This window comes from Mesoplodon densirostris, chromosome 2 (assembly GCF_025265405.1).
Source record: "Mesoplodon densirostris isolate mMesDen1 chromosome 2, mMesDen1 primary haplotype, whole genome shotgun sequence".
Classification (NCBI taxonomy): Eukaryota; Metazoa; Chordata; class Mammalia; order Artiodactyla; family Ziphiidae; genus Mesoplodon; species Mesoplodon densirostris.
The window spans coordinates 143,946,199-143,968,332 of NC_082662.1; the positions used below are offsets into that span (position 1 = coordinate 143,946,199).

The 22,134-nt window shown below is 53.2% G+C and overlaps 1 protein-coding gene across 3 annotated transcripts in view; it reads left to right on the forward strand.

Annotated features, from left to right (window-relative positions):
• Positions 1–21,919, forward strand: part of LRRN2 (leucine rich repeat neuronal 2) — a 64,001-nt gene extending 42,082 nt beyond the window's left edge. Inside the window, exons 2-3 of one of the 3 annotated variants that reach the window (XM_060088445.1) lie at positions 8,802–8,899; positions 18,926–21,919. In XM_060088445.1, coding sequence (XP_059944428.1) covers positions 19,163–21,301 — 2,139 coding nt within the window. In that variant the 5' untranslated portion in view covers positions 8,802–8,899; positions 18,926–19,162 and the 3' untranslated portion in view covers positions 21,302–21,919. Of the gene's footprint in view, positions 1–8,801; positions 8,900–12,442; positions 12,491–18,925 lie in introns of those variants that run through there. The other 2 variants (XM_060088446.1, XM_060088444.1) reach the window with 2 other exon arrangements.
• The last annotated feature ends 215 nt before the right edge of the window (positions 21,920–22,134 follow it).

Sequence of the window (22,134 nt, forward strand, 5' to 3'; positions counted from 1 at the left end):
TCAGTTAATTATTATTATTTTTATCATTATTACAGACGAGAATGTTCTCCTGTTAATTCCCTGGGAAAATGACTGAAAACGAGCTGGCACCACCCAGGCCTTGAGCCCAGGAGAGCAGGCAATGGCAAAATACAGCCTCCAAATCTGCTCCCCTCTTAGCTGGCTCACCTGGCCGGGCAGCGCGCCTCTCCCCAACACACAAGTGCACACACGCAGACACACAGACACATGCACACAAACACGTGCAGCCCAAGCTGCTCCAGCAGAAGGGAGGGTACGTAGCCCCTGGAGCACTTGTTCTTATCTCGGTGGAAGAAAACTGGCCAGGCTATATAGCAGAGCCCTGTGAGAGTTGGGGGAAAGACCCTCTGCTTTAGTTGTTCTGGAGATTTCTGTTGATAAGCACTTTTGCACACATCCATCCCGTAGGCTCCCTCACAGCCTGGCAGTTGGTGTGCTGAAGAGTGAGGGCTCAGCATCACACAATGCTGGACCTGGATCATGGCTCCTACATGTACTAGCTGTGGGACCTGGGCAAGTTGCTTAACTTCTCTGAGCCTCCATTTCCTCTTCAGTAAATATAACTGCCACTCTCAGGGGGTTGTTATGGGGGTTAGATAAGAATTAAGCTTCGTGAAAGGCCCAGTACAGAGTAAGTATTCAATGAATTTTACCTACGAAAATACAGAGCAGATATTCTTATCCCCATTTTACAAGTGAGAAGAAACGGGGGCTCGGTGAGATAGTCCCATAGTTGGTAAGTGGTGGAGCTGGGATTAGAATGCTGCTGTTTCCCTGGGAGATTTACATGGTGGCAGTATGGACTTGGGCATCCGTCGAGTTGGCCCTTTGCCCTCCTGCTGCTGCCAGCTCTGTCCTCCCTGGCCTGCCTGCACACTTGGCCACCCCTCTGGGGACTTCTCAAAGGGGTCACCTGGACAGCACCTGCAGCTGTGGCTCAGTCTCTGCCAGGTGGGGGTGAGGGAGTGGGGATAGGTAGAGGAGACCCGGAAGCCAGAAGGAAGCATCAGGGCCTGGTGGGGGCGGGGAGACGATGGTGATGGATGAAGAGCAAAGTGGGGGAGGGGTGAGAAGAGGGGGGAGCATTAAGAAAAGAGGTGGAGGCTGGGAGAAGACACAGGCCCCACAGCTGGCTCCTGAGGAGCCCCATGGCTGGACTCGTGTGGCGCCGTTTGCTGAGACTACTGAATGCACCTTCCAAGAGGAGCTTCCTGTTGGGTAACAGTAAAACATCCTTAAGCTTGGTGGCAAATCCGGCCATTAAATTTATTTTTCAAATATAATGTGATTGAATTTATGGTACATGAATTATATCTCAATGCTGTTAGTTATATATAATTATGTAATAATTATACATGTATATACATATATATACCTACATATGCATATACATGCATATGTATAAGTTTATATATATATAAAATGGGGTTGTTAAGAACACTGGTTCTTGCCCCTTCCTAGTTGTATGAGCTTGGGCCCGAGGCTTAACTTCTTTTAGTCTCAGTTCCCACATCTAAGGATTAAAAGAGGTGATGAGTGGCAAGTCCCTGGCAGAGAAAAAGCCCTTAATGAAATTAGCTAATTGTTTTGTATCTGTTTTAGCGGGACGAGGTGTATGCCGTTGCCCCTAGTTTAGGATTAAGGAAACTGAGCCCAAGAGAACTGTCTACAGGTCTGGAGGGCAGGGAGTGGGTGGAGCTCGGTGAATGTTTGCAGAGTGAAAGGCGTTTCGCCCCTCGCTGGCACAGCTCCGGGCACCTGAAGAGGCTGAGGAGGGAGGCCCTGTGGCCCAGGGGCCAGCTGGATCCCAGGGGGACAGTGGGCCTCCCCAGAACTGCTGGGGCTGGGCTGGACTCCCCTAGGCTTGCTCACACAGGAAGGACTCTTACAAGCCAGGAGCTGAGAGGGCTGCCAGGGAAGGGAGGCCTCAGGGTGGGATCCTTGGCAGGCATGCGAGCCCCAGACATGCTTCCGCAGCCGGGAGGCAGGAGCCTGGGTGGGCTCCCTCTTGGGGCAAATGAGCTAAAATGCAGTTTCTTGGCAAGACATGCCTTTTTTATTTCAACCTCTCTCTCACCCAGGAGATTCTTCCCCACATCCAGCCACAGCAGCCTATGGTCTTTCATCTGGTTTCCTGACCTCTGGTCCTTAGAGGAGATGGACTTGGCTTCAGGTCCCAGCCAGACACTCTCCCTGAGGCGGCCAGGAGGACAGGTTGGACTCCCTGAACGTGCCAGCATGTTTTTAGCGCTTGGGTGTGACCTTTCGCGAGGCACATTCACACATTCTAGGTGTGGTGGGTTAGGAGGTCAGGGTCCTGGAGAATGCCTAGTTCCACCCCAGCTTCACACTGGAATTTAGTTTCCTAGCTGGTCACCTGGAGTAGAACCCATTCCGAAGGTTGAAACAGGAAAAAAATCACCAACCTTAAGAGGTAACAGGGAGCAGTGTTGTGAACCCTGGCCTCTGCAGTCAGCCTGTCTGGGCTTGCTCCTCTGCTACATACTACTTACAAGATCCTGGGCAGGCTTCGTAACATCTGTAAGCCTCACTTTCCTTATCTGTAGAATGGGGCTGCCAGAAGTTCCTACTCCGAGGGTGTGGGGGGATTCAGTGAGACCCTGCATGGGAAACACTGAGCTTGGTGCCGAGTGGATACAGAAGCTCGGGTTGGAGGCCTGGCCCTGAGATAACGCGCTGAGAGTGCCCTGTGAATGGTGATACACACACGGGGTCACTGCTGGCGATCATACTGCCCAGACTGCAGCCAGCAGACCTTATGCCAGGGCCTGACGCTTGGGCTGGGGGGAGCAGGCAGTCACAGTTGGGGTCCCCCTACGTTCAGTGAATGCATTCATGAAGCAGAAAGGAGGCCAGAAAAAAGCAAAGAAGACAAAAGAAACCCCAGCAAATTCTCCTCTGTCCTCCCCCAGCTCTGCAGCTCCTGGGGGAACTGAGCTGCATAATACAACGGGATTTAATAAAATGCCTTTAACTCACAAAGTTTGTCTGCTGCCAGCTCCTTAATTAAATTGCCTAATGCCGCTTTGCGATGGCAGCACAAACTCCTGTGTTTAAAGAGCACGGTGTTGCCATGGCACTCCCCCGCCAGGACGAGCCAGCTGTGGAGGAGCATACAGATGAGACGCGGAGCCTGGCCCCTGCCCGCAGTATCCAACGCACACACACACTCTGCAATAGACTCTGGTCTGGTTTTCCTGGGAAAGGATTTAATCCTTGCTAAGAATGCTGAGCCGAGGCTTTAGAAAGAGGAGACTTGGGGCCATCTGAGCAGTGCAGAGCTGGCCAACTGGTATGGCAGTGGGTCCCAGGCCCAGCCCTGCGAGGCCTGGGCAGCCAGGTGTCTCCCTAGCCGCCCACTCCTACAGCAAGCAGCTGCCTCCGTTTCCCCTGGTGCACCATCCAAATCCACTTGTCTACGTGTGATGAGACCCAAGAAGGGTGGGTAATGCTGGACAAGAGTCTGATTGGTTTGATGAGAAAGGGGTATGTTTTTTCACACATGGAGGGTGGAGGAAAGAGAAACTCACTTGCTTATGGATTTTTCCTTTAGATGCAGTGTTTCTCAGCTCTAGCTTCACAGTAACACCAATTGGATATTTTTCCCAATATTTTATTATGAAAAATTTCAAATATACAGCAAAGTTGAAGGAATTTTACTGTGAGCAATAATATACCCACTACCTAGATTCTACCATTAACCTTTTACGAGACTTGCTTTATCACATCTCTTTCCATCTATCCATCAATCCATCTTATTTTTGGTGCATTTTAGTAAATTGCAGACATTAGTACACTTTTCCCTAAATACTTTAACAACTATGGAGTTCAACTCTTATTTTACTGTTTTGTTTTTCTTTTCATGTAAAATTTACATACAAAGAAATCCTGGGGAGTTTTAATTCCATGCCTGCGTTGTACCCCCAGAGATTGATTTTAACTGGTCTGGAGTGGGATGTAGGCATCAGTATATTTTAAAAGATCCCCATATGAATCTATGGTGCAGCCAGAGTTGGAAAACAGAGATAATAGGAGACAAAGGATTGTAATTTTTTTCTCCTAAGGAGAATGTGGAGCTCTGGTTGACCTATCCCCTGCCTGTCCTTCCAACCCCACTCCCCTTCCCCCCGGTGCTCTCAGTGTGTACATCACATGTCCATGTTTTTGCTTATGTTAGGATGGATCTCTGTGTACATGTGAATCCACCCATTCTCACGTTAGCCTTGTAAGGTCTCATATGTCCCAATGGCAAAATCCATATATGTTTCAGATACTGAATAAGTCACAGAGATGAAACCAAACAAGTTCTCTACCCATATCTGTTTCAGATATTGAATAAGTCACAGAGATGAAACCAAACAAGTTCTCTACCCATATCTGTTTCAGATATTGAATAAGTCAAAGAGATGAAACCAAACAAGTTCTCTACCCATATCTGTTTCAGATATTGAATAAGTCACAGAGATGAAGCCAAACAAGTTCTCTGACGATGATCAGGGTTCTCTGATGACCAGGATTGTGGCAGAGGTGGATGGAGGGATAATGATGCTGGTGGAGGGTGTTCAGAGTGATGTGTGGTGATGACAGTGAGCGTGGGGGTCCTAGTGATCACGGCTGAGGACAATGATGACAATGGGGTGGTGATATTGATAGAGATGGTGTGCTGCAGGTGGGGTGACCCCCGTGCTGGTAAATCTCAGGTGACAGCATCGTGGTGGTTATGTTGATGCTGATGTTTCCCTTCCTGTGAGGGCGGCGTGCAAACAGACGCTCATTTGCCACACGGATACACATCTGGGAAGAATGTTGGTTGTCATATGGCAGGAAGCTAGCTTGGTCCCCACATTTGAGAACCCCACTGCTGCAAGGTGCAGCTCCTTCCAAAATTTTGAGAGGCCACCTGAGAACCTTATCCCCCCTGGAGCCCTGGAAGAGGCCCCGGCAGAGAGTCAGCAGCCCCACATTTGGCCACCCTGTCCCGTTGCACTTTAACAAGACAGCCCCAGCATTCAGTGTGAGCGCATCATTAGGAACGTTTATCGAAGATGAACAGCCCTGAGCCAGCCGGACGTGGGATGCCAGCCATCCCATGATCGATAGAGATTTTATCTGCTGCCTGCGTGGTTTCCTGTTCCTTTCACGCCCGGTAAGCTTGAGGGAGGAGAGAGGAAAGTGCTCTGGTTCCTCTCTTAACCCAGGCAGTGGAGGGCAAAGGGATGCAAAACCCCAGCACTCCTATCTCTCACCACAGTACTTAGCTGGCACCCCTCTGCATTGTCCTGGGCTACTGGGATGAGAATGAGGTTGGGAGGCTAAGATATACTACTTTAAGTATATATATCAAATATATATTAATATGTATGTAGGAATAAGCCCAGGAATTGATGCTGAAAAATACCTTAATAATGTTGTCCAACCCTTTCATTTTACAGATGAGAAAGCTAGGGCCAAGTGGGCAACAAATAAAATCTCTGTTGAGAACGACAATAAAAATACTCCTCATGTATATAATATCTCTAATGAGGCAAAGACGCCTCACACCTGTGATCTGATTGGATCACAGCCCTGTGAGCTGGCAAGGAACTTCCTGCCCCTCTGACAGCTCCTGAGTCGTTCCCAGATTGTCTCCACTAGCAGTGAGCCTAGGTGGTATTTGTGTAGCACTCACAGCTCATAGCATATTTCACACTCATGTTTTCATTAGATCGGAACCAGATCTCTGGACAGAAAAGATGGAAGGGACTAGTCTTATCCCCATTTTTCAGAGGCGAAAACTGAGGTTCACGGAGGTTAAGCATTTTGCCAACCTTGCACAGTTAGTAAGTGGTAGAGTGGGAACCAGAATCCAGGATCCCGGCATGAGTTTACTGGGGCTGCCGTATCAAAGTACTACAAACTGGACTGGATGGCTTAAATAACAGAAACTTAATTGTCTCGGGTTCTGGAGTCTAGACGTCTGAAATCAGTGTGTCAGAAGGGCAGCAGGACCAGGCCGTGGTCTTTCTGAAACCTGTAGGGGAGACTCCCTCTTTGCCTCTCCCAGGCTCTGGTCCTGGCTTCCCTGGCTCGCAGCTGCAGCACTTCAGTCGCGATCTCCATCACCACATTGAATTCTTCCTGTGTCTCTGTGTCTGTGTCCAAATTCCTCTCTTCTTATAAGAACACCAGTCATTGGATTAGGGCCCACCCTAACCCAGTATAACCTCATCTTTACTTGATTACATCTGCAAAGACCCTGTTTCCAAATTAAGGTCACGTTCACAGGTTCTGGGAGTGGGACTTCACTGTATCTTTGGGAGGGGGCACAATTCAATCCGTAACGATCCCTGACCTAAGCCAGTGGCTTTCCACAATGCAGTTTGCGTCCTGTGCTCCATCCCATTCATCTTCTCCTCCTCGTCTTCTGCTACCAAGGACGAGGTGCTCCCCTCTCCTGCAATGCAGAAAGTGGGGCTGGCTGGGAGCGCTTTTCATCTTCTGCTCTTCCAAATGATTACAAGCTACTAAGGTGGACTCATGAAATATGGGCAGGCTTTTTGTCCTTTTTATTCCCAGGCAGTAAAAATCATTAAGGCTTGCTCTTAATTAGTTTCATTTCGAAGCTTTTAAATATTGATTTAACCTACACTCCTTTGTACTTGCTGCAGTCACTGAATTATGCCTGTTATTGATCATGAGATGGAAGTGCTTCTATCCACTGGGCTCCGGGTCCTGGAAGGCACTGGTCCCCCAGCGGGTGTGTGGGGCTCAGAAGGCATTGATGGGCTTGGAGGAAAGAAGGCCCTGCCAGATTGGAAAGGGCCTTCCCTTAAAGAAGGGCTGTTCAGCTTAGGTTGGGGGCCATTTTCTTTCTCTTGGGTTGGCCCAGGCTCAAGAGAAGTTGAATAAGAAGTCAGCTGGAAATCTCCCATTCCATCCTGGGCCTGAAGAGAGCTGGGCAGTGGGAGCTGGAGGAGGGTGATGTGGGGTCGGAGTGTAGAGCATGGGCTTTGGCAGCCAGCCAGACCTTGTCTGAGTCCTGGCTTTACCAGCTGGATGTTCTTGTGCAAGGTACCTACCTGTCCTCCCCATCTGTGAAATGGGGCTATTAATCCCCATATCTTACTGTGGTTTTGAGCATTGAGTGCAACCACTCATTTCAGAGCCCAGCCCAAGGCCTGGCTCATAGGCAGTCCTTGGTCAATGTCTACCATTATTAACATTGCCATCCCACCGAGAAAGTAAGTCTGGACTTGGAAGCATACTGTCTTTTAGCCCTGGCTCCATTACTTGTTTGCTGTATGATCTTGAGCAAGTCACTTAATATCTTTTCCATTAAAATGGGGATAATGGCATCTATGACCTTGCAAGGCTATTGTGAATATCACACAGGATCGTGGAGATGGAAGAATTTAAATTGCAAGGTGGTGCATCCAGTCATAATAGATATTATTGATGGCTATAGTAGTCACTGCCTTAGATGCCCTCTTGTCTGCCCTCTACCTCCAATATCATGTCCAGACTGTTCTGGCTCCAGCCTCTTCACCTCACCTACACTCTTGGAAACTAAGGGGGACCACTCAGTTCTTAGAGTTCACTTCATCATTTTTATCCCAGCACCTTTGCTCTTGGTGTCCCCAGTATGTATAGAATGGTCTTCTACCATCTGTGCATCTGCTGACCTAGGCAACACTTCCCTGGGAGGTTTTTTTAAAAAACAACTTTATTGAAGTACATTGCATACCAACAAATCTACCCATTTTTAGTGTATAATTCAATGACTTCTAGAAATTTCCTCACAGAATTGTGTTCTCTCCTCCAGACTATGCCCCTGTTGCCCTTGGTAAGTACTTCTGTGACAACTCTTATCATACTTTAGTAGAGTGTTTTGTTTTGTTTTGTTTTTAAATTTGTGACTCCCGCCTGCCCTCCCCATGACCTTGTATCCCTATCCCCTCACAGCGCCAGCATACAGTCAGGGCTCTATTAATGCTCACTGGGTAGAGAGCTTCCTTGTGGCCGGGACAGAGAAGGTGAGAGGGGTCTGGAAAACTCAACTCTTACCTATCAGGATAATGATAAGGAGTTCATCATACACATAGGTTTTGGGGTTTTTTTTTAATAGCTTTTAATTAATTAATTAATTAATTAATTAATTAATTAATTAATTTTTGGCTACATTGGGTCTTCATTGCTGCATGCAGGCTTTCTCTAGTTGTGGTGGGCGGGCTTCTCACTGCAGTGGCTTCCCTTGTTGCAGAGCACAGGCTCTAGGCGTGTGGGCTCAGTAGTTGTGGCACACGGGCTTCAGTAGTTGTGGCTCCCGGGCTCTAGTGCACAGGCTCAGTAGTTGTGGCTCATGGGCTCTAGAGTGCCGGCTCAGTAGTTGTGGTGCATGGGCTTTGTTGCTCTGCAGCATGTGGGATCTTCCCAGACCAGGGCTCAAACCTGTGTCCCCTGCATTGGCAGGTGGATTCTTAACCACTGTGCCACCAGGGAAGTCCCCACATAGTTTTTTTTTTTTTTTTTTGGCAGTACGCGGGCCTCTCACAGTTGTGGCCTCTCCCATTGCGGAGCACAGGCTCCGGACGCGCAGGCTCAGCGGCCATGGCTCACGGGCCCAGCCGCTCCGCGGCATGTGGGATCTTCCCGGACCGGGGCACAAACCCGTGTCCCCTGCATCGGCATCGGCAGGCGGACTCCCAACCACTGCGCCACCAGGGAAGCCCCCCACTTAGTTTTAACTGAGCGTTCCTAGCGGGCACTGTTCTCGTTTACAGAATTCTAATCTCATCTGGAGGGTCCTTGGAGGTTATCTAGCCCAGTGATTCTCCATGCGCATACATCAGATTCACCTGGATGGTTTCCTCAAACACAGGTAACTAGGCCCCACTCTCTGAGTTCCTGATTCTGGAGGTCTGGGGTGGGCTTGAGAGTCTGCATGTCTAACAAGTTTCCAAGTGATGCTGATACTGCTGGTCCAGGGACCTCAGCTTTAGAACCACTGCTCTAGCCCAACCTCCTCATTTCACAGATGAGGAGCCCAAGGGCTAGAGAAGTAAGAGGACACACTCCAAGGTCTGTCCCAGGCCAGAACTAGAACCCAGTCCTGTCCTGTCCCATGTCCTCTACCACCAGTTCTCATGCCCTGACCTCTCCTTCCCACCCTGACTTCAGAGAAGCTGGATAGGGGCACAGAAGGTTGGACAGGGCTTCTGACAAATGCTCTCCACAGGCCTGACCCCGAGCTGGGGAGGGATGATGGGGGGGCTGCTGAGGGAGAGGCCAGTGGCGCTGAGGAGGGGAGCAGGGGAAGAGGAGGGCCACGGGAGGGGAGCGCGTGAAGGCGTGGGCAGGACGGGCCTGGAGGAGGCGATGACGACTGACAGGCCATTCTTACTGCGGTTGGGGATGGAAAAAAACCCACTGCAGGGCCTCAGCTGCAGCCATTTATCTCTCAGGCTTGCCCGAGACAGCTGACAGAAGGAGAAGGCAGTGAGCCACACCGAGACCAGGGCTCCTTCCGCCTCGTGATTTATCTCTGAGCTTCATCTGGCAAACCTGCTGATGAAACGAGTCTCCTTTTCTCTCCGCCTCATCAATTTTCATTCTGATTTCATTTTCTTTTTCCGCTAGAAGAGCTTTGGCCTTTCTCCTTGTTTAACTGGTCTGTTCCCCATTTGCTCAGCCTCTTTCTCCTCAGCCACCCAGGCCCCAAGCCCTCTCCCCAGGCATTCCTCCCACCCCCACCCTGCCTTGGTGCTTCTCTCACTGTTAGTTCTGGGCTCATGAGTCACAGAGTTGCCCTCGAGGGGCTCACAGTCTGAGAGAGGAGTTGAGCATCACAGTGGATATGGGTTCTTCAAGGATGGGAGAAGGAGAAAGGGATTGATTAATGGGGTGTGGGCGGTGGTCAGGAAAGACTTCAGAGGGGGCCAGTGTGAACTGAGACTTCAGAGATGGGAACACACAAGCGGTGACAGGGACTTCTGGGCAAGGCCCCTGCATGTGCAAAGGCACGGGGGCAGGAAAGAGCACTGCTTGCATCTATCTGAAGCCTTCCCTCTCCTTCCGCTGCACCTAACTCCCAGGGATCCACTGTGTCTGAAGGGCTACAGGAGGTAGCCTTTCAAGAATGCTGCAGGGTCTGCCCAGTACCCCTGGCTAATTCTAGGAAGGGTAGGGAGAATTATAGGGAGAGAGGTGAGAGAGGCTGGAGGTCAGTAGCTGGGCTTGGCTGCCCCTCTGGCTTGCGCCTGTGGCCAGTGTGGAATGTCCGCAGGCTGCGGTCAAGCTGGGACATTTAGAGCTCTGCTAGGAGGGGCCCTCTCGACCCTTCCAAGGAGCACCTGGGCAAATAGAGGAGCTGCTCACCTAAGGCAGGAAGAGTGAGCTGTTGGGTGAGAGTGTGTCAGACATTGGTGACCTGTAAATGAACTGAGTTCTAGAGCCTTCCCGAGTCCTAAAGACTAGAACTGGACCCTGGTTGGAGGCCCCGGGGAGTGCTTAAAGTTGACCCAGGAGAGGGCAGCTCCGTCAGGAAGGAGTGTCAGGCTGAGATGGAAGGGTTCCTAGGAGAGGCTGCCTGTGTTACAGGCCACATGACCATGGACAGGCCATCTGGTGCGGGCCAGGTGGCCTGGAAGCCAGGGACTGTGCCTCAGACAAACCGAGGTAGATGAAAAGGGCAGAGCGCTCCAGTGAGCGCCAGGCACTTAGCAGGCCTCATTCTTGCAGATTTCCCCCCATGAGGTAGGCTTTCTCCCCGCATTAGAGAGGAGGAATCTGAGTAAGGATGCTCGAGGTCACATAGCCAGCACCAGGATTCGACTCCAAAGCCCTCCTTTGAACCGCTAACCTAAGATCTCAGGGTGTCCACAGGGTTTCCAGAGGGGGCGCCTGAGGGAGCTCCAGAGGGGGAGGATCATCGTAGGGTGGAATCCAGAGGCAGAAAGTTAAGTCAGAAGTGCGTTCTCCATCAGGGGAAGGGCTACAGTGGCCGTGCAGTGGCCAGAGCCAGGGCAGGGGAGCCCGGGTGTGTGCCTACAGGAGGTGCGCTCTGGATCTCCTTCACGAGGCCAGACTCAGGTCCACCTGCTCTTCAGGAGCTCTGAAGCAACCAGCCCCCTTCTGTTCTCGTGCCCTGCCCTTCCTTGCCTTTCTCTCTCTCCTTCCGCAGGTGTCTTCTGAGCTCCTACTGTGTGCCAGACTGTTGGAGGAACTGGCAACTTGGAGCACAGTTCTTCCCCCGAGGGCCTCACAGTCTGGAGGGAGAGGCAGACAGACAAGTAAACAGCCAGTGTATGATGGAGGGGAGGGACGCTGAGGCACCAGAGGAGCCCAGGAGAGGCATGGAGGGGTCAGAGAAGGTTTCCTGAGGATGGGCAGAGAAGTCAGCAGAAGGCTGGCGGCGGGTGGCGGTGGAGCTCAGCCTGGCGCTGCTCTCCAGGCCCCTGCAAAGCTGGCTCCACTCCCCTGAAGCCTCTTTGGTGCAGTGCAACCAGACAAAAATGACTGTGGGCTACCTACTGGCGCCCTCCACTCCTACTTAAGAAATAACGAGGCAGGCTCCCTTCCAGGCAGTAGAATTGCAACACCCTCTGTCCAGGGCCAGTCCAGAGACCTGGGAATGTAGATATTTCTTCCTGGGAACAAGTCCCTTCCCTCTCGGGCCAGGAAAGGGTTTTTACTGGAACTGACTCTTCTCACTCCAGAGGGAAGGGGAGGGCAAGGGTAGACAAGAGAAACCTCATCCTTTCACCAGGAGATGCCCTCTCATTTTCCTCCCTTCTCTCCTCCAGTCTCCCCAGTATCCTCCACTCTTGGAATTCAGCTTCTGGCACCAGAATCATGGAAGTAGAAAGGGCTGGTGTGTGAGACACAGCTGGGTTCGCACTCAGGCTCTTCCACATTCTAGCTGTGGGACCTGGGTCTCATCCCTTGTCTCCACTGAGCTTGAGGTTGCTCTTCTAAAAAGCACCTACTTACAGGGTTGTTGGGAGGATAGGATGAGGTATCTCTAGAGTGGCGAGCAAATAGAAATCCTGCACATAGAAGGCACTCGGGGGCGTCGTATCTTCCCTCTGACACTTTGATTTATGTCATCCTTCCAGCGGCATCAACTAGAGTTGAAGGGACTCACCTCACTCAGAGAGAGGCTCTGCAGACTCATCATTTTCAAGCTTTTTTTTTTTTTTTTTTTTGTGGTACGCGGGCCTCTCACTGTTGTGGCCTCTCCCGTTGCGGAGCACAGGCTCCGGATGCGCAGGCCCAGCGGCCATGGCTCACGGGCCCAGCTGCTCCGCGGCATATGGGATCCTCCCAGACCGGGGCACGAACCCGTATCCCCTGCATCGGCAGGCGGACTCTTAACCACTGCGCCACCAGGGAGGCCCCCATTTTCAAGCTTTTATAGCTGCGACTCAAGGGCAAAAATGCATGATTTTGCATCACATCCGTCTGTACACAGGTGTGTGTGTGTGCATGTGTGTGTAAAGCAGAGGGGAAAAATTTCTCAAAACAACACTTAGTCTAGCTACATACTATGCACTCTATTTTCTATTTCATTTTTTTTAATGTACATTGTTATCCACTTTAAACTGTTTTCATGACCTACTAATGGGTTGCGATTCATAGTTCATGGCTGTAGAACACCTCCCACCCTTACCAGGAAATTCTGCACTGCACTAGGCTCTGAGAAGACAAAAATAAATAACAAACCATCCTTTCCTCCAGGAGCTCACAGCCTGGTTGAGAACACAGGCTCTCAGAATGACAATAAGGAAGGTGCTGTTACCGTGGAGGTCTGTTCAGAGTCTCCGGGACTGCGGTGGGTGTAACCACCCTTCTAGGAGGCCCTCTGGGAACATGTCACAGAGGAGGTGGCATTTGGGATGGGTTTTTACGGCTGAAGAGGAGTTTGATAGCTGAAGTTGGGGAGAGGTTTTGCTGGTTGAGTGAGAGGCCCGCAGAGGAGAAGGAAATAGCAAGTCTAGTCTAGGAGGAGCATGAGGTGCCTGGGAATGAGAGGGTCACTCAAGGGTGAGGAGGCCGCTGTCACAGTCAAGACAAGAAATGAAAAGGGAGCGTTAGCGTGAGCACTGTGGTGGGTGTGTGGGAGGTGGGAGGGACGCGTCACCATGGCGGAGATCTCCAGTCTTGGAGACTGGTGGACGGCAGTGCCTCCTGAGCAGGTTTGGTGGGAGATGTTGGGCTTGGGACAAGTTGAGTGCAAGGAGCCTCTGAAATGGGCGAGTGGAGAGGGCTGGGGCAGTTACAAGTGCGTCTGGGTCTCTCCTTCCTGGTCACTCCCCCATTTGTCCTCTGCCTGGTGCCCCAGATTCTGTAATCAGAATACCGAGGGGTCTGGCAACAAAAAGGGCCAGGCAATGCTGCCCCAGGAGGTGGCCAAGACCCAGCAGGGCTTTGAGGAAGGGCTGCCAGGAGGTTATCCTGCCATCTTCTTGCCTCAAGGCAGCATGACGCTCACAGGCCCAAGTCATAGGATTCCAACCAGAGAGGGGACCCTAGGGCATAGAGCAATTTCTAGATATGGGAATTGTAAAACAAGAAAGAGGAATAAGAGGAATCAGTCTCCCTTCCTGGAGATCGCGGATGAAGTGTGAGACCCTGAGAAGCTATAGCCACTATGAAGCAGGAGGATGAATTAAGTGAATTTCAGCTCTGAGGTTCTGGCGTTCCCTAAAGCCAGAGTCAACTGTTTCCAAAGACCCTGGTTCCAAGTTGTGATGGAGAAGGAAGGGGAATTCTGGGTTTAAAAGATGAAACTGATTGATGATGATAGAAGTCAGGACAATGGTTAACTCCAGGTGGGGGCTGGACATTGACTGGGAAGGGCCACATAGGAACCTCGGGAGGGCTGGAAATGCTTATATCTTGCTATGGGTGGTGGTTATACTGGTATCTACTAAGTAGATATCTACTGGTATCTACTAGGTATCTACTGGTATCTACTGGTTTCTACTAAGGTAGAAATCCATCAAGCTGTGCACTTGGGATTTGTGCCATTTATATACTCTCCTGTACATAAATTATACCATAATAGAAAGGAAAGGTTTATGACGAAAGGTGACAGATGAGAAGTAGGGGCTAAGATGGGAGGACAGGCAATGGTGAAGGGGGCAATGAAGGCAACTAACAGGCACGTCATAGACCTTGCATCCTAGCTCCGCACAGCAGTTCTGTGAGAGGGTCTCATCCTCACTTCCCAGCTTGGGTCGTCTAACTTTGTCCAAGGTCACACAGTGAGCGGCAGAGCCAGACTCATACTCTGATCACAGCGCCCAGGCTCCTTCCGCTCCACCACTTCTCCTTTGCATAAGTTATTTATGGAATTCAGACTCTGGAAGACTAGATAAATGCCGAGGTCTCCTCCAGCTCTGAGGTCCTGGCTGTCTGTGATTAAATGAGAGGTGGGAGTGAGGGGCCATGCTCACCTCTCAGGAGGAGTGGAGGCCAGGTGTACAGATGGAGCGATGCCCCCCCCACCTCTGCATCCCCCAACCCAGCGCTTAGCTGCTGGTGAGGAGGCCAGAGTTTATCAATGCTACACTCAATTATGCTGCCCATCTGTCTCCGCAGCTCAGGGGGACCTGGCACTGAAGCAGCAGCGAAGGCCAGGCAATTGATCACTGCCGCTGGCTGTTCCTCCCTCCGGAGGGCTCCCAGCTCAGAGGGGCTGGGCAGAGGCTGTGGGGACGGGAGAGGAGTTGGGGGAGGGAGAGGCTCTGGATCCACCAGCCACCTGGAGGAGCAACTTGCTGTCAGTGCCGCCAGGAGGGCCAGAGATGGAGGAAAGGGAGGCGAGCAGCTCCGGCTGCTGACGTCAGCTTCTCCAAAATTCTTCATCTGGGGCTTTGCCAAGGGTTGGAGTTTAATGGGGAGTGTACGGGATCAATTCCATACTTTCTGCTAAATCCAGAGCCGCTGCCGGGAGGAGGTGGGTCCGCTGGGGCTTGCAGAGCCAGCCCTTCCAAGAGAAACTTTGCTCCTGCAGTGGGCAACCCTGCTTCCCCTGTCACTGACGGTCATGGCTCCAGCTGTCCCTGAACAAAGAGGAGCACCCAGCCCCCAGTCCGAAGGCAGGCTGAGGTCTCTGTGCAGCCTGCTGGCTGTGTCTGTCCCTGTGCTTCCAGGCCCAGCCACACACTCAGAGGAACAGGGTCTTCCCCATGTGTCCCCCAAGGAAGTCACTCTAGCCAGAAATGAAGGAATGGTGTCTGAGGGGCCCCCTCAGGTAGCGTTGGGGAGGGGCAGGGGACCCATTCATTTCTGAAAGGACAGGCACCTGAAGTAGGCATTCTGGGCCACCAGCCCTGCACTCTGCTTCTGTTAAGGCGGGCGTTGAGCTGCCAGGCAGTGAACCTTGCCTGGGCTGGTGGGGCAGGTTACAGAGCCAAAGACCTGGGTTTGAATTCTGACCCCACCACGTCAGAAGCTGTGCAAGCTCTGACGTGTCAATTAACCTCTCCTTGCTTCAGTTGCTTCCCCTGTAAAATGAGACTAAACAATCCCTTCTCTGTCTGCACACAGGGTTGATGGGAGAGTTACACACTTCACAATTTGTATCCACTCACCAGTACCCTCTGCATGCTCAATCCTACACTTGGCTCACCGGGAACACAAAAAGCATGCAAGACATAGCCCCTACTGCAAAGAGCTTGAAATCCAGTTGGGGAAAATGTACGCGTGGTAGTCTGAACTCCTGCTCACCCCGGGAGATTATAGATAAAAGACAATTAGCTTTCTCTACAGCTCTGGCTCCCAGCAGAAATTGCTAATCAAGCCTGCATGAGTGGGCCATGTGCAAGACAGCCTTAAGTGGTGATGGCAGGTGAGTGGGCAGCTCTGAGTTCTATCTTGGAAGGGGCTGTGTGCTCAGCAGTGAGGGGGAGGACTTGTCTGGGCCTTTGCCAAGCCTTGGGACCAGAGGTGCGTACAGACATGAGTCATCGTCTCTGGGCCTCTGGATGCCGAGCCCCAGCCCGAGGCTCCTGGCTGAGGGGCTGGAGCTCTGGCTCACCACCCGCCCCCCAGCCCAGCCACAGGGGCAAGGAGGAGGGTGAGCCTGGAGTGGAGGGAAAGGCGAATCTCTGGACGTTTTGAATGAACTTTTAAATGGCTTCTCGATCCCATCCATACAGTTGAGCATCTGTAGGACAAAGGTGCCAGGACAGAGATGTTGGAGGAGGAACCTGGGGCTCGGGCAAGGTCTGAAGGCACTCTCCACCCACTGCAGCCTCCTCTCCCCTTAACGAACTGTCTTGGGCTCTCCTAATCATTTTACATTTTTGGTCCTGCCAGAGTGGCACTCTTAAAGACGTGACGTTTTATCTAGTCCTGCTCACAGCTCCCCATCCCACCTGGGGGCGACACTGGGCCCACGGTGGGCAAGCTTAATAAGGGCTTGTTGAGTCCTGGGATCCAACTTCTATCCCCCACTAAGAAGTCCTGTAGCTGGGGAGCTTCCCAACCCTGGGAGATGAAAGAGAACTAAGCCTTGCTGAGCTCTCTGTGTGCACCGCACCCAGTTCCTTTAATCCTAATGACAAGCTCATTTTACACATAAGGAACAGATGCTCAGAGCAGTGAACTTTTCCCAGGGTGCTCTGGTAGGAAGTGGTAATAGTAAGATCTCTTTGCTGGTGGGTTCACCTTTCTTGGGTGAGGCCTGGGCAGGAGACAGGAGCCTCTGGTGTGCACGTGTGGCAGGACCACAGCCCTAGTTCCGTGACAGGGCCATCCCAGGGCTCAGCTTGTCCCCGCTGCCTCTCCACTCACATAGCACACGGCAGAATCCCCACCACTCTTCCTGACCACCGCTCACCGGCCTGGGTGGCTGAGTACTCCAGGCTCCCCTCTGCACGTGGATGCGGGTGTGCACGTGTGTTTGCCCTGAGTTTTATGTGTCAGTGTACACACACCTCCACTCAAAACCTCTGTGCATTTTAAGTCATGTTGTTTTTCCCACCTTCCGAAATAGCTGCAGAGGAAGGTGGGAAGTAGTCAAATGTAAATAGGCATGCCGCTCCCTTGCTCAAGGGAGGCCTCCAACTGCTCCCCTCCCCGGGCCCAGCATCCTGGAAGTGGGATGAGGTGGGCAAAGAGCCCCGCTGGCCAGCTGAGAGGCACTTGCCTGGAAGGTGGTGGAAGACACAGCTCCCAGCTTCCTGCAGCTCCCTGATAAGGAGTCATCTCCTCAGGGGACAAGAATGGGCACGCAGCCTGCTGCTTCAGCAGCCAGTACAGCTCAGGGTATCCAGGGCAGGGTCGGGCCAGATCTGGGGGCAGAGAAGTACAGTGTAAACGGCACAACCTCTGAATTCGTGTCTCCTGACATTTACCAGCTGTATGGCTTGAGCCAAATTCTTTAACCTCTTCCAAACCTCAGTTTCTTCATCTGCAAACTGGAGGTATTAATGCTTATCTTGTAGACTCTTTATGAGGGTTAAGTGAAATAAGACATAGTCTTTGAAAGGTCCTGGCAAATAGCAGGCATTCAATAACTGTGCACTCCACTGATGTCTGCAGCTGGAAAACTACCCAGTCAGACCTCCACTCAGGAGTCAGACCAGGCCCAGGGGCCCCCTTTGGTTCGCCCATCTCGGTTCTAGGCCAAGGCTGGACTTTCGTCTAGGGCGAAGCATCCTGGCCATGGGTTCTTCTAGAGAACCCAGATTGATTGTTCATACCCAGGAGGAAGGAACAGCAGGGGCTTGGATTCTAGACTGGAGTGGGGGTAGGGACCCAACCTCCTGGAGGAAGGGGCCCTGGGACCATAGAGATTGATTTATACGATCAACCCTCACTGGGCACCTGTCCTGGGCTACAAGCATGATGATGAGTGAGACAGGTCCCCAGTTGGGGAGACATTTCCGAAACATGATGTGATCAGGGCTGTGACAGAAGAAAGCATGGGGTACTGTGAAAGCACAAGGCAGGCCCCTTAGCCACCCAGAGGTGGGGAGGGTTAGAAGCAGCTTTCTGTAGGAGGTGACTGACCTTAGGTTGAGTCTTGAAGAACAACTGGGAGTTGTCTGGGAGACAGGGGTTGGGGGGGGGTGTTGGGTAAATCTGACCTGAAAGGTTGGTCACAGTGAGTCAATAGGATGGCAAAAGCCAGGAGAATTGGCTGAGGCCAGATCACATATGGTCAGGACTGAGGTGCTCAGACCCAGGCTTCTTAAACCCACCACCTCCTCCTGGCAGTTCGGCTAGGCTACAGGGGAAGGGAAAGCCCCTGCCTCCAGGTAGGGAAGTTGGCAAAAGCCAAAGCTGTCCCCTATCCCAGGAGAGCCTAAGCAGACCCCAGGTGACCACCCCACGCCCCCAGCCTGTCTGGGTGTGGGGTCAGGGTCCACTGCCTTTCAACTTTCAAAGTCCTGGGAGCGCACCCTGGCATTTAGAAGCCGCATTTGTTTCTACCACCCTCTACCCACACTGCTCAGAGGGATGTCTGAAAACTGTCGCTTTATTTCCCATTTACTCAGTGAGGAGAGATGTAAGGAAGGTTGGAGAATCTACTCCAGATCTCTCTGGGCTCAGAAGGACTCTGAAGATGACAATTTCAGCCATCCCCTCACATGCACGCGCACACACACACACACGCACACACACACACACACACCTTCTGCGAGTTATCCTGGAAGCTTCCAAGGCTCAATCTCTTGCGCCTTCCTTGAAGACTCCCAGTCACTCCCCCAGCAGATTAAAAAAAGGACAACAAATCCTGAGGACTGTAGGACAGAATCCAGGAGCCCTGGCTCTGATCTTGTCCACCCCCCTCAGCTCCTTTGACCTCTTGAGTCAAACGGGGGAGACACAGGAGGAGGGAGTAGATTCTGCTTCTCTGCAACCTCCTTAACTCTGCATCCTCTTCTTCCAGGGCTGCCCCGATGGGGCACGGCAATGAGTGAGCAGACCGAGCGCCAGTGGACAAGGATGGAGAGCCGCACCCGGGAGGGCAGGAAGTGATGTCCACCCATCCCCGCATAGAATGACTGCCCAGGGAGAGTGGTTCCCCGGGCCCTGGCAGGGCTGCTGACCCTCAGCCTGCAAACCGCTAAGAGCACAAGGACTCCAGACTCGTCTTGTGGATGGTCCCCTGCCCTGCAGCTCCACCATGAGGCTGCTTGTGGCCCCCCTCTTGCTAGCTTGGGTGGCTGGTGCCACTGCCACTGTGCCCGTGGTACCTTGGCACGTGCCCTGCCCCCCTCGGTGTGCCTGCCAGATCCGGCCCTGGTATACACCCTTATCGTCCTACCGCGAGGCCACCACCGTGGACTGCAATGACCTATTCCTGACAGCCGTGCCCCCGGCGCTGCCCGCAGGCACGCAGACCCTGCTGCTACAGAGCAACGGCATCGTCCGCGTGGACCAGAGTGAGCTCGGCTACCTGGCCAATCTCACAGAGCTGGACCTGTCCCAGAATAGCTTTTCAGACACCCGAGACTGTGATTTCCGTGCCCTGCCCCAGCTGCTGAGCCTGCACCTGGAGGAGAACCAGCTGACCCGGCTGGAGGACCACAGCTTTGCAGGGCTGGCCAGCCTTCAGGAACTCTATCTCAACCACAACCAGCTCTACCGCATCGCCCCAAGGGCCTTCGCCGGCCTCAGCAACCTGCTGCGGCTGCACCTCAACTCCAACCTGCTGAGGGCCGTGGACAGCCGCTGGTTCGAGATGCTGCCCAGCCTGGAGATCCTCATGATCGGCGGCAACAAAGTGGACGCCATCTTGGACATGAACTTCCGGCCCCTGGCCAACCTGCGCAGCCTGGTGCTCGCAGGCATGAACCTGCGCGAGATCTCTGACTACGCCCTGGAGGGGCTTCAAAGCCTGGAGAGCCTCTCCTTCTATGACAACCTGCTGGCCCGGGTACCCCGGCGGGCGCTGGAGCAGGTGCCTGGGCTCAAGTTCCTAGACCTGAACAAGAACCCGCTCCAGCGGGTGGGGCCCGGGGACTTTGCCAACATGTTGCACCTCAAGGAGCTGGGGCTGAACAACATGGAGGAACTGGTTTCCATTGACAAGTTTGCCCTGGTCAACCTCCCTGAGCTGACCAAGCTGGACATCACCAACAACCCCCGGCTGTCCTTCATCCACCCCCGCGCCTTCCATCACCTGCCCCAGATGGAGACCCTCATGCTCAACAACAATGCTCTCAGTGCCTTGCACCAGCAGACGGTGGAGTCCCTGCCCAACCTGCAGGAGGTGGGTCTCCATGGCAACCCCATCCGCTGTGACTGTGTCATCCGCTGGGCCAATGCCACGGGCACCCATGTCCGCTTCATCGAGCCTCAGTCCACCCTGTGCGCCGAGCCACCAGACCTCCAGCGCCGCCCAGTGCGGGAGGTGCCCTTCCGGGAGATGACGGACCACTGCCTGCCCCTCATCTCCCCCCGCAGCTTCCCCCCCAGCCTCCAGGTGGCCAGTGGAGAGAGCCTGGTGCTGCACTGCCGGGCGCTGGCTGAACCAGAACCTGAGATCTACTGGGTCACTCCAGCTGGGGTTCGACTGACGGCTGCCCGGGCAGGCAGGAAGTACCGGGTGTACCCTGAGGGGACCCTGGAGCTGCGGAGGGTGACGGCGGAAGAGGCAGGGCTGTACACCTGTGTGGCCCAGAACCTGGTAGGGGCTGACACTAAGACGGTTAGTGTGGTTGTTGGCCGGGCTCCCCTGCAGCCAGGCAGAGGCAAGGGATGGGGTCTGGAACTCCAGGTGCAGGAGACTCACCCCTATCACATCCTGCTGTCTTGGGTCTCCCCACCCAACACGGTCTCCACCAACCTCACCTGGTCCAGTGCCTCCGCCCTCCAGGGCCACAGGGCCACTGCTCTGGCCCGCCTGCCACGGGGTACCCACAGCTACAACATCACCCGCCTCCTTCAGGCCACGGAGTACTGGGCCTGCCTGCAAGTGGCCTTTGCTGATGCCCACACCCAGTTGGCATGTGTATGGGCCAGGACGAAAGAGGCCACTCCTTGTCACAGAGCCTTAGGGGACCATCCTGGGCTCATAGCCATCCTGGCTCTCACCATCCTCCTGCTGGCAGCCGGGCTGGCAGCCCACCTTGGCACTGGCCAGCCCAGGCAGGGAGTGGCTGGGCGGCCTCTCCTTCCAGCCTGGGCTTTCTGGGGCAGGAGCACCCCCTCAGCCCGGGTGGTATCTGCACCCCTTGTCCTGCATTGGAATCCGGGGAGGAAGCTGCCCAGGTCCTCAGAAGGGGAGACACTGTCACCACCATTGTCACAAAACTCCTGAAGCTCAGCCTGTTCTCAGCAGTAGAGAAATAACTAGGACTACTTTTTACCAAAAGGGAAGCAATCTGGGCCAGGTTCCCTGCCAGGAAGGTAACATGGATCCACGTGCTTGAGGCCTGGCAGCTGGACCAAGACAGCCAGCTTTGTGGCCCTAGGGGGTGCTCCTGCAGCCTCCAGAAACTGCCCTCACCTTCTGGGGGCTCCTCCGATGCCATTCTGAAGAGCATCTCCAAGGAACAGGAAGGACTCTGGCTAAAGCTGCCCACCTCCCCAGTTGTCTGTGTGCCCAGAGGCTCCTGGGCCTGGATGTCCCCTGCCTGTGTCCTCAGGCCCTTGGCCCACAGGATGCGCCCCCTCCTCTTCTCTGTCTCTGTACAGTCTCAGTTGCTTGCTCTTTCCCCTTCTGGGCAAGAGCTGAAGGAGGCCTCTCCTCCCCACCTCGGGGGACTGCTCCCAAAGTGGGGCCCCCGTTGGAGCAGAAGGACATGTGGGAGGGGGATGCCCAGGAACCCTCTTCTCGGCACCTTTCCGGTCTGCACTCTGAGGCTGACTTTCTATAGGCAATTTTGTACCTTTGTGGAGAAATGTGTCACCTCCCCCCAACCCAATTCATTCTTTTCTCCTGTTTTGTAAAAAATAAAAATAAATAAGAAGAACAATAATAAGGGGAGGGGAAGGAAACAAAAGAAAAAGAATCCTTTGAATACTGAGTATAATGAAAGAGCTCTCTGCTCTGAATCTCTTCAAAGCCTGAGGGTGACAGAAAGAGGGGCTGGAATGGGAGAGGAGGGAGGAGAGAGAGAGGAACGTGGTGCGAGAGAGCACAGCTTTTCC